The 12,367-nt window shown below is 47.1% G+C and overlaps 1 protein-coding gene across 1 annotated transcript in view; it reads left to right on the top strand.

Moving 5' to 3' along the window:
• The window catches only part of LOC132571888 (uncharacterized), a 128,773-nt gene extending 116,689 nt beyond the window's left edge, over window positions 1-12,084 (top strand). Inside the window, exons 15-19 of the mRNA XM_060238680.1 lie at window positions 1,654-1,819; window positions 3,378-3,504; window positions 6,622-6,704; window positions 8,073-8,199; window positions 10,871-12,084. Coding sequence (XP_060094663.1) covers window positions 1,654-1,819; window positions 3,378-3,504; window positions 6,622-6,704; window positions 8,073-8,199; window positions 10,871-12,084 — 1,717 coding nt within the window. The remainder of the gene's footprint in view (window positions 1-1,653; window positions 1,820-3,377; window positions 3,505-6,621; window positions 6,705-8,072; window positions 8,200-10,870) is intronic.
• The last annotated feature ends 283 nt before the right edge of the window (window positions 12,085-12,367 follow it).

Raw genomic sequence — 12,367 nt, 5'->3', positions numbered from 1 at the left:
AGCTTCCAAGGCCACACAATATGTGTGAAAGAGCCACAAGTGGCTCCCAAGTCACCGTTTGGCTACTCCTGGCCTAGGCGGTGGTGGCCAGAGGGTGAAACAGAGGATGCAGTTGTGGGGGGCAGAGGACAAGGAATGGGGGAAGAAGAGAAGGGAGGGGGGCTTAGAGACAGTCCATTCGCAGGGGTGCTGCAGTTTTTATTGTTCAGCAAGTAACCAAATTGTGGCCAGTCGTGATGGCCACAAGCGCAGATGGGAAAGGAGGTCAGACGCAGGGCCGGCCCTACCACTGGGCAAACTAGGTGATTCCCTAGGGCGCCAGCCTTCTGGGAGCACCACATTGGGTGTCCCCCATATGATTTGGTGATGTTTATCAGTGCAGAGAGGGGCACCAGAAATTAGCCTTGCCTGGGGTGCCAGACAGTCTAGGGCCGGCCGTGGTCGGATGGATTCGTGGAGGACAGGTCTGTCCGGGCCGCTACTAATCATCGTGACTAAAGGGAACCTTCATATTCAGGAGCAGTCTGAGTGCCAGGAGGCGGCAGCCAGTTCGGTGTGGTAGTTAAGTTTGTGGACTCTTATCTGGGAGAACCGGGTTTGATTCCCCACTCCTCCACTTGCACCTGCTGGAATGGCCTTGGGTCAGCCTTAGCTTTCACAGGAGTTGTCCTTGAAAGGGCAGCTGCTGTGAGAGTCCTCTCACCCCCACCCACCTCACAGGGTGTCTGTTGTGGGGAGGAAAATAAAGAAGATTTTGAGCCACTCTGAGACTCTGAGATTCGGAGTGGAGGGTGGGATATAAATCCAATTATTTCTATTTCTTCTCCTCCTTCTCCTTCCTCCTCCTTCCTCCTTTCTCCTTCCTCTTCTCCTCCTCCTTCTCCTCCTTCCTCCTTTCTCCTTCCTCCTCCTCCTTCCTCCTTCTCCGGAACTGGCTGGCCATTGTATGAGGCAGGATGCTGAATTAGATGGACCACTGGTTTGATCCTGCAGGGCTCCTATAATGTTAATATTTCATGACTCTCAAGAGGTGGGATTAGGGTTGCCAGATCCCTATGGCCACTGGTGAAAAGCAGGTATGGTTGCCAGCTCTGGAATGGGAATCTTTTGGAGATTTGGGAGCGAAGTCTGAGGAGAACAGAGACTTTAGTGGGATACAAGGCCATAGACTCCACCCTCCAAACCATCCATTTTCTCCATGGGAACTGATCACTGTGGTTGTGAATGATGGGAGATCCTAAATCCCCATATGAAGGCTGGCACCTCTATTTGGACCCTCTCCTTCCCTCGATTCACCCATCTGTTTTTGAAGTAAGCAGACTTTCTTTCCTGCAGGGAGAAAACTGAGGCACAAAGCTGGAATCAACCATTTTGCTTGCAATCCCTAATTTGTGAGCCAGAAGTTCAGCTCTGGGCTGATCCAGAGGCTCCCATTGTCTTGAGAAAAAGAAAGAATAAGTAGGACAGAATAACAAAAGTATTCTGGAGTGGCTTTGAAGCTTGGATGGAAGGGCAAGAGGCAGCCACCCGTGAAGCCAGCCAGAGTCCGGGCGTCACCAAGTCTGGGAGCAGTAGGGAATTCTGGGAAGAAGCTATGTGGAAGGATCCAGAAGAGGACATTGTTCCTGCAGATGTGCAGCGTCTTTGTTTCAGGCAGTTGTGCTACCGGGAAGCTGAGGGGCCCCGAGAGGTTTGCAGCCGCCTCCACCGCCTTTGCCATCAGTGGCTGAAGCCAGAAAGGCACAGCAAGAAGGAGATGCTGGACCTGGTGATCCTGGAGCAGTTCCTGGCCATCCTGCCTCCAGAAATGGCAAACTGGGTCAGGGAATGTGGGCCGGAGACCAGTTCCCAAGCGGTGGCCCTGGCTGAAGGTTTCCTCTTGAGTCAGGCAGAGGAGAAGAGGCAGGCAGAGCAGGTGAGGGGTTTTTGACCAAGGGGTTCCAAGCCATGAAGGCTGTGTATGAAGTGATCTGAAAGATCTCCTGCAGTTGCCCAGATTGGGTTGACACTCCCCTTAAGAGGGAAGGGCTCAAGCCTCCATACCTTTTCCTGCAGCATCTTGAGAGGTCACCATCATCAAGTACTTGAAGGGCTGTCATCTAGAGCAGGGGTGTCAAACATGTGGCCCATGGACCAAATCGGGCCCCCACAGATTCCCATCAGAACCCAAGCAACTAGCTGTTATCTGCTTCTTTCTCCCTCTGTCTTGCTTCCTTCTGCATCAGAGCTTGCTTTGCCAGGCTTGTTCAATAGCACAGGAGCCACAGAGCAAAACCTGTATTTTCTCCATTGGCTGAGGCTCCTCCCTTGTGGAGGAAGGGGGTGGAGGGAGACCTTGCATTGCCTGGCTCCCTCAATCGCACAGCAGAGCTACTGAGCCAAGCCTCTCTTCCTTCTACTGACTGAGGCCCCTCCCCCTCCTGGTCCCCTGGGGAAGGAGTGAAAGAGCCAGAGCTTCCTTTGCTCAGTACCCTGCACCCCATTGGAGAAATACAAAGAAAGCACTTTTGACCAAGTGCTAATATTTTAAGGATGTTTTAAGGGTTTTTTTAAAAAAAAAATCTTTGTGTTTGTCTGTGTCCTTTATAAAGTTTATATCTCTGCTACCTAATCATAAATAGATACACACATGGCCCAGCCCAACCTGACACAGCCCGGCCCAACAAAGTCTCATTTATGTCGGATTTGGCCTCATAACAAATGAGTTTGACACCCCTGATGGTGTGGAATTGTTTTCTGTGGCCCCAGTAGGTAGGACCAGAACCAATGGATTGAAATTAAATCAAAAGAGTTTCCGGCTCAACATTAGAAGACTGCGGAGTGCAGATTTATACCCCACCCTTCTCTCTGAATCAGAGTCGCAGAGAGGCTTCCAATCTCCTTTATCCCCTTCCACCACAACAGACACCCTATGAGGTGGGTTGGGCTGAGAGAGCTCTCCCAGAAGCTGCCCTTTGAAGGACAACTCCTACGAGAGCTATGGGTAACCTAAGGCCATTCCAGCAGGTGCAAGAGGAGGAGTGGGGAATCAAGCCCAGTTCTCCCACATAAGAGTCCGCACACTTAACCACTACACCAAACTGGCTCTCTAAATTAGGAAGAACCTCCTAACCGTTAGAGCGTTTCCTCTGTGGAATAGGCTTCCTCGGGAGGTGGCGGGCTCTCCTTCCTTGGAGGTTTTTAAACAGAGGCTAGATGGCCATCTGACAGCAATGCGGATCCTGTGAATTTACGGGGAGGTGTTTGTGAATTTCCTGCATTGTGCAGGGGGTTGGACTAGATGACCTTGGAGGTCCCTTCCAATTCTATGGTTCTATGATTCTTTTCCAGTCCCCACCCCCATTCTCTCTGACTGGCCATTTAATTGCTTTTTTCAGGTGTGGGAAGCATCTGCACAAGCAGACACTGGTTTCTTGGAGGCAAAGACATCTCCATGGGATGCTAGACAAAGGCCGCTCTTGTGTAGAATCACACAGGGTTGTGACAGTGGTACACCCTTGCATGGTAAGGATTAATTCTCCAGCTCCCACGCTTCAAAGGTCTTTTCATTCCTAAAGCAGCACTAAAAAACTTGCATCCTCAAACGATTTTCTCTTGGCAGGCAATTAGAGACAAGTCCTTTTTGGTGGCAGCACCACCACTGGAATGCCCTCCCCCTGGAAGGCACTTAGTTTCCCTTGAATTGCTAGAGCATCCCCTGCGTGATGTGCCCGGCATGATGACATCACTTCTGGGTGATGTCATCATGCGGTGTGCTCACAGCACACACAGAAAAAATTCCCCACCGGCAGCCAGTGGGGATTTGGCAACCCTACCTGTTCCTGGAGGCATCCTTGCTACCTGGAAACATCTGGGTTGTCCACTACTGCAAATAATTCTGGAGTGTGTGGACTATTGACTGACCCTGCAGGGCTTGTCTTATGTTCATAACTGAACCGGATAGCCAAAGGGGGGGGGGCAGTATTTTTTTTACACAAGGGAGTGCAGTGTATTAAATAAAAATACAAAGTGTATACAAAGGTTCAGTTTCTTCCGTAAAAGCGTACAAAGACCCTTATGGACCAGTAATAGTCCATCGAGTCCAGCATCCTGTTTCACATAGTGGCCGACCAATTCCTCCGGACAGCTGGCAACAAGGCAGAGAAGCGGGGCCTTCCCTGTATGTTGCCTCCTGTCTCAGGGATTCAGAGGATTAGGGCCTCTGAATGGGGAAGTTCTCCTCAGTCACAACAGCTAGTAGACACTAATGGACTTATCATCCATGAATCCATCTAATTCCCTTTTAAAGCTGTTTATTCCTGTGGCCATCGCTACATCCTCTGGCAGCGAATTCCACATTTTAGTCACTCTCTGTGTAAAGTAGTATTTCCTTTTGTTCATCCTAAACCTACTGCTCATCATCAGGGCCATAGCCAGGATTTCAGGTTTGGTGGGGCCCACAGCAGGATTTGGGTTTTTTTGTGGGGAGGGGCGGGGGGCACCCGGTTTGGTGACCCTGGGCTCTCGCCAATGTATGCTGCCTTGATTTCTGCAAGCTAACCCCCCCCCCCCCTTCGCTTGGGCAGTCACAGTAGCTCTGCTCCTCCCACCCTTCTGAGCCCCTCTCTCAGAGAGACAGAGATCTCTTGACTCTTCCCCCCCTCCCACAAACATACACTTTGCTCTGCACGCTGTGTTAGGGAAGGGGAGAGGAAAAAGTGAAAAGACCAGCTGCAATGATACTGCTACTTCTTCAGAGTGGTGGTGAGCAAAGGGGAAAGATTGGGGGGCCCTCCAATGGAGGGGCCATACAGTTGGAAGGGGGTTTGAAAGGATGGGTCTGGCCCCACTGTTGCTATGGGTCTGCCTATCAACTTCATTGGATGCCCTCAAGTTCGAGCATTTTGAGACAAGAGAGAAAAAAAATTCTATCTGCCAACTCCCTCCACCCCAAGCATAATTTCATAAACCTCTATCATGTCTCCCCAGTGGCGGACTGGGTCTAAAAATATTGGTTGCCAGGAGATACAGGGGACCCACCCACAACTATAAGGCTATTATTTAATTTTTATAATAAATAAATTAAATTTTCAAAAATACATAAGTGGAAAAAAAGAACAATTAAAACTTTTGCAAAATAAATGTATATGTATTTTTAGTAAGTACGGTTTACCTGTGTTGTACATATTATTGGCAGTATACAGTAGATACTAAATGTCAATACAGGTTGCATTTTCTCCAGGGGAGCTGATCTCTGCCAGTTGGAGATCAGTTGTAAAAGCAGGAGATCCGCAGGCCCCATCTGGAAGCTGCCAACCTAAATACAACATACATTTTAGTTGCATTATAGTAATAATATTGGAATGTCTATTATATTTTCAAGCTACTAAAAGGTCATTAACATTTTTAATATCTTGCCTAAAGTTTAAGGGGGGGCACTTCATCAAGGGCCCACTTGCCATTAGGCAAGCGGACACCCTGGCCAGTCCGCCACTGTGTCTTCAGTTTAGAAAACTCATCTCTTTCCTAAACTGGAAATCCTGGACTCTTGGATCTTTCCTCCTAGGGAAGTTGATCTAACCCCTTATCATCTTGGCTGCCCTCCGCTGTACTTTTCCCAGCTCTGGAATGTCCTTTTGGCGATTCGGTGATCAGAACTGGACAAATATTCCGAATGAGGCCGCACCACCAATCTATATAGGGGCATTACAACATGGGCCGTTTTATTCTCAGTTCCTTTCCTAAGAATTTCTAACACAGAGTTTGCCTTTTTCATCGTTGCAGCATATTGGGTTGACAATTTCATTGCACTATCCACTATGACCAGGCCTCATTTTGGGCAGGAGCTCACAGGAGCAGAGCTCCGGAATCTCTAAATTTTATTGTGCTCTTTCTTTCTTACTGCCCCCCCCCCAAAAAAAATACTTGCTTCTGGGCTCCATTGGGCAAACTCCTTGTGAAAATTTTGCTGAACTGCAGGATTTGACAAACTTTTAATATTTTTCCTCACACAAAAAATGGGAAAAATAACCAAAACATAGAAAGCAGACAGATGGAAATCTTCCTCATGCCACTGTGGCCACATAAGAGAAAGTAATTTAAAAAGTATTATGGGGAAAAGGTTTTATTATGACAATTCTAATTCCAGAAGCATTTTGAGGTCGATGCTGAACTGATATAATTTAGTGCACCTCCCAGTGATGTCAGGGGTGTGTGGCAGATGCAAATATGTTACCCAAATGAGTTGTGCTAATGAGCTCCGGCACCTCTTTTTCTCCAAAATGACCCCTGACTATTATTTATCTATTTATTTATTACGTTCAATTTCTATCCCGTCCTCTCTGCAAGCAGACTCATGGCAGCTAACAATCAGTTCTATAATACAATTTAAAACCAATAAAATACAATTTAAAACATTTTGTGGTGCTATACAACTTTGATATCACAAGATCTTTTTTTTTTTGCTGTTAGTGATCCTATGATGTTCATAGCTCCTCTGCGGTGTTAGGTGGCAGTTCTCTCCCGGTTAGGTGTTGAAGGCCTGTTGGAACAATTTGATTTTACAGACCCTGCGTAGACTATGACCCCAAGGTCTTTTCCCCTCTCAGTCTCAGCAACTTCAGACCTCTATGTTCTTTGCAGGTGTTGGAACAAAACCAGCCAAGCATACCAGGTCGTCGCTTCCTAATGACAGAGCAAAATCCATGTCTGTGCAGCTGGATCAGGTAGGGGAGGGATGATTAGGTGATGCTTTCCCACATTGGTTTGTTCTTTTGGGGTGGAAGAGTTGTCATGTCTAGGGTTGCGAAGTCCCTCGGAGCCTCTGGTGGGGGACTATTGTACCATAGAGTTTTCCCTCCCAAATGGCTAGAGTATCCGGGAAAACCACAGAGTTTTCCCAGAAACGCCTAGACTGGCTGCCTTGCAACACCACCAGCACAATGACGTCACTTCTGGGTGATGTCATTGCACTGGCGACATCGGGGGAGGTTCCCCCTGCCAGCCCAATATGGGCCAGCAGGTTGGGAACCTCCCAGGCAAGGGGCTTGGCAGCCCTAGTCATGAAGAATTGATTTAAGGAAGGTTAGCATAGTACATATTGTAGTAAGTTGGACCCATTTCAATGGATGTTTAAGATGTTTTTAATTATTTTTAAGATTTTACTGTAAAAATTTACTTTTATGTGTTGTGTGTGTTTTAACTGTTGTTAGCTGCCCTGAGCCCAATAGGGGAGGGCGGGATATAAATATAATAAAATAAATAAAAAAATAAATAAATAAGTTTTATGTGTTTTTATGTATTTTATATGTATTTTATATATTTTATTGTATAATTATAATTATTAATCTATCATGAATGTATTTAAATGGATTCTGTTGGTTTTTATGTTGTAAGCCGCCCTGAGCCCACCTCGGTGGGGTAGAGCGGGATATAAATCGAATAAAATAAATAAATAAATAAATGTTAGCTTTCTCCATCTTGTCAATGTTGTAAGCTGCCTTGAGCTTCCTAATGAATAAAAGGTGGCTAGTAAACATTTAAAATGAATGAAGCAGGGTCTTTTTTTGAGCAGGAACACACACGAATGCAGTTCCGGCTGGCTTAGCATCAGGTTGTGTGGCCTAATATGCAAATAAGCCCTGCTGCACTTTTTCTACAAAAAAAGCCCAGTGTAAAGGCAATGAAGCAGCCCTGTGGTGCAGAGTGGTAAAGCTGCAGTACTGCAGTCCTAAGCTCTGCTCACGACCTGAGTTCGATCATGGCAGAAGCTGGGTTCAGGTAGCCAGCTCAAGGTTGACCCAGCCTACCATCCTTCCAAGGTCAGTAAAATGAGTACCCAGCTTGCTGGGAGGGGAAAGTGTAGATGACTGGGGAAGGCAATGGCAAACCACCCCGTAAAAAAGTCTGCCATGAAAACGTCATGATGCGATGTCACCCCAGAGTCAAAAACGACTGGTGTTTGCACAGGGGACTACCTTTACCTTTAAAAAAAAACAATGGTGATATCAGTGGGGTGACCTAATATGCAAATGAGTTCCTGCTGGGCCTTTTTAAAACCCTGAAATGAAAAAAAAATACATCAATTCTTTCAGGGCCTGCTGTCTTTCAAGGAGGTGGCCGTGGAGTTCACTGAAGAGGAATGGGCGCTGCTGGATCTGGGACAGAGAGCCGTGTACATCGAAGTCATGCTGGAGACCTGTGGGAGCGTGGCCACCCTAGGTAAGCCTCTTGCTTTCCCCTTGGTTGTTAAAAAAAATTAACCTCATATGTGGGTCTGTTATCTGTAATCCTTCAAGCAGAGAAGCTTGGGGTTTGACCCACTGTATGCCAAATGGATACTTTGGTACTGAGCTGAATGCGGCTCTCTGGGATCCACCACCAGTGCATTTCTTTATCTTCCAATAGCAGTCCCATGGCGCAGAGTTGTAAAGCTGCAGTACTGCAGTCCAAGCTCTCTGCTCACGACTTGGGTTCGATCCCGGCGGAAGCTGAGTTTAGGTAGCCTTCCATTCTTCCGAGGTCGGTAAAATGAGTCCCCAGCTTGCTGGGGGGGGGGGGAAGTGTACGTGACTGGGAAGACAATGGCAAACCACCCCATAAAAAAGTCTGCTGTGAAAACGTTGTGATGCGACATCACCTCAGTCGAAAATGACTGGGGCTTGCACAGGGGACTTACCTTTTTAGGGGCCCAAAGCAGCTTAACTTAGTTCTTTTGGCTTCCGTTTTATCCTCCGAACAACCCTGTGAGTTGAGTTAGGGTGGAAATGCATGACTGGCTCAAGGTCATCCAGCAAAGGGCCCTGTCAAGGTTGAAGATTTGTTGGGCATTTGGCAGTGCAAATATAGCGCAGTGGAATGATGCAGCCACAGACACATGTACATTCAGCTTCTAAGAAGAAGAATTGCAGATTTATACCCCGCCCTTCTCTCTGAATCAGAGACTCAGAGCGGCTTACAATCTCCTATACTCCCCCCACAACAAACACTCTGTGATGTGGGTGGGGCTGAGAGGGCTCTCACAGCAGCTGCCCTTTCAAGGACAACCTCTGCCAGAGCTATGGGTAACCCAAGTCCATTTCCAGCAGGTGCAGGTGGAGGAGTGGAGAATCAAATCCGGTTCTCCCAGATAAGAATCCGCACACTTAACCACTACACCAAACTGGCTCTGTAAGGAAAGTTTACTTCAAAAAACATAGGGAAAGAGGTTACATAGGAAGGAAACAACAAACAGTCTAATTCAGGTGTGTCAAACATGCAGTCCGGGGGCTGAATGAAGCCTCCAGAGAGCTCCTATCAGGCTGCTGACCATCTGCCTCTCATCTGCATCCTTCTCCCCCTCTCTTGCTTCCGTCTGTGTCACAGCTTGCTTTGCCAGGCTTGCTGAATCACACAGGAGCGACAGAGCAAAGCCTCTATTCTCTCCATTGACTGAGGCTCCACCCTTGGGGAGGAAGCAGGGGAGAGACATTGCTTTGCCAGGCTCTCTCAATCGTACAACAGAGCTACTGAGTCAAACCTCTCTTCTTTCTATTGACTGAGGCTCCTCCCCCTCCTGGTCCCCTGGGGAAGGAAGGAAAGAGCCAGAGCTTCCTTTGCCCAGTTCCCTGAATCCCATAGGAAAAATACAAAGAAAGCACCTTTAAGACCAACAAGTGCTATTGTTTTAAGTTTTTTTTAAAAAAATATTTGATTGTGTTTGTCTGTGTTCTTTATAAAGTTTATATCTCTGCTACGTACTCTTAAATAGATATACACATGGCCCGGCCTGACAAAGTCTCATTTATGTCTGATCCGGCCCTCATAACAAATGAGTTCGACACCCCTGGTCTACCTAATCTTTCTAGTTCCTACTCCATCTTGCTTCTCTGGGTCTCTGCGTCTTGTCATGTGACCTTAAAAACAAAGGAGTGGAATTCCCATAGTTGAAGTAGAAAAAAAATGCATTAAAGATCTGCTAAGATAGAAAAGCAGGCGAGCATTCACCTTTTGGTGCCATCATGGCGATCATTGCAGTGGAGTATCGGAACAACAGGAGGTTCAGGGAACAGCCGACGCCGTTTTCCTCGGCCCCTGTCAAGCTCCCTACTGTCAAGGAACCCTTACCTGTGTTCCCCTAGGGATACCACAGCTGTGGCACCCCTCCAGCTGCCCAATTCAGGGGGCGGGGCTGCTGGAGACGAGCTCCGTGGACCGCTGCCAATAATGAGGCACCGAAACCCGGATTTCTCTGGTAGAATCTACTCTACACTTGATCGGTCCTATGCTAAATTTGCTGTTATCAGCTTATAGATGCTTTAGCTTAACTCTTTCATGACTGCAGGGATGACACTTGCAAAACCCAACAAGATTCGAACTGTGCTCTCCCAGATCCTACTCTAACACTTAAACTTCTGTGCCTCTGTATATAATCTGTATTGTCGTAAGTTTATTTTTTTTTAAATGCTTTCTTTTTGGATTTTGTGTAAATATTTTAATTGCATCTAAATAAGAGTTCCCAAGGTGATGATGAACATCAAAACATCAAATTCAACAAAAACATATAAACCCAGAACATCAAAACATAAAATTCAATAAAAACATATAAACCCAGAACATCAAAACATCAAATGCAACAAAAACATATAAACCCAGAACAGTCGTACAGTTTCTTGCATGCAAGAGCAGCTACTGGGACTGGTTCAGAGCTCCATTTCTTTCTCCGAGCTCTGTTTCTCTCTCATTAAACCAAGCCAAACCAAGGACCCTCTCCTAATCTTGTGAGGTTAAATGCTGGGTATTTATCAGTAGTATAAAACACTTCTTTTTGCCTATGTGTCCTGAACCAGCTGCCCCATTTCATTGGGCGCTTGTGAATTTGGTTTTGATCTTCTTCGTGTTCTTGATTCTTCAGGGGATGAAGGGAAGACCAAAAAGGAAGAGCAGGCCCCCGTGGCATCGCTGGAAGGAGTCAGATGTAAAGAAGAAGATCTGCGAGGAAGGGAAACAGAAGCAAAACCACAGAAGTGGAAGAAATCCGGTGCAGGTCAAGGCATCAACGGCCATGAAATCTCACCTCGAAGCCGGTTAGGCCAAGCGAGGGAAAAGAGTCAATGCCCAGTGTGTGGGAAAAACTTCAATTTTAAATCCAGCCTGAATGCTCATTGGAGAATGCACAAGGTCGATAAACCCTTTGAATGCCCAGAGTGTGGGAAGCGCTTAAGCACCACCGCCAGCTTCAAGACCCATCAAAGAATCCACACGGGGGAGAGGCCGTTTAAATGCTCAGTATGCGGAAAGACCTTCAGCCAGAGCTCCGCTCTCACTTCCCATCTGAGAACCCACACAGGAGAGAAGCCGTACAGCTGCTCGGAGTGCGGAAAGAGCTTCAGCCAGAGCTCGGCTCTGACTTCCCACCAAAGAATCCACACTGGGGAGAAACCATATCCATGCCCGGAGTGCGGGAAGAGCTTCAGTAAGACGACCGACCTTACGAGGCACCAAAGAATCCACACGGGGGAGAAGCCATATAAGTGTTCAGAGTGTGCCATGAGTTTTTCCCAAGGGGGTAGCCTCAAATATCATCAAAGGCTGCATCTGGAGGAAGAGCCCTATAAGTGTTTGGAGTGTGGGAGGAGCTTCAGTAAGAGTACAGACCTCACCAGACACCAGAGAATCCACATGGGTGAGAAACCATTTAAATGTTCCGTCTGCAGCAAGAGCTTCACTCAGCGCTCAGTCCTTATCTCCCATCAACGGATCCACACAGGGGAGAAACCATTTCCGTGCCTGGAGTGCGGGAAGAGCTTCATTAAGAATTCAGACCTGACAAGACATCAAAGAATCCACACGGGGGAGAAACCGTACAAGTGCTCTGAGTGTACCATGAGTTTTTCTCAAGGAGGGAGCCTGAAATATCACCAGAGGCTGCACCTGGAGGAAGAAACCTATAAGTGCTTGGAGTGTGGAAAGAGCTTTGGGCAGAGCGCAAGCCTAGCTTCTCATCAGCGGATTCACATGGGGCTGCAGAAATATCTGGACGATGAAAAGAACTTCCGGTGGGGCACGGACCCGAATGGCTTGACAATCGCACCAAGTATGGAAATAATCAAACTTGAGATTCTCTGACCAATTCGATCTTTATAACCAACCCAGAATCTACACAAGGGAGGGACTGTATAAATTTTCAGATGTCTGTGAACTGCGCTCCCTGTAAAAAAAAAGAAAAAAATTAAAAATCCCGAATTAATCTAGGAGGCAACATTCAGTAGAAGCCAAGATTTCAGAACAACTTTGCCATTTGGCACATGCCTGGTTACCGGTAGTGAATCTATCCTGCCTCCCCACCCCTGAGCAAATCTCCACATGATCTGCACGTGTAGCTGTCATTGGAAAGGAAGAAAAACCCTGA

The sequence above is a fragment of the Heteronotia binoei genome, chromosome 5 (assembly GCF_032191835.1).
Source record: "Heteronotia binoei isolate CCM8104 ecotype False Entrance Well chromosome 5, APGP_CSIRO_Hbin_v1, whole genome shotgun sequence".
NCBI lineage: Eukaryota > Metazoa > Chordata > Lepidosauria > Squamata > Gekkonidae > Heteronotia > Heteronotia binoei.
Note: the sequence above shows the minus strand (reverse complement) of the source record. Positions and strands in the feature narration are given on the sequence as shown.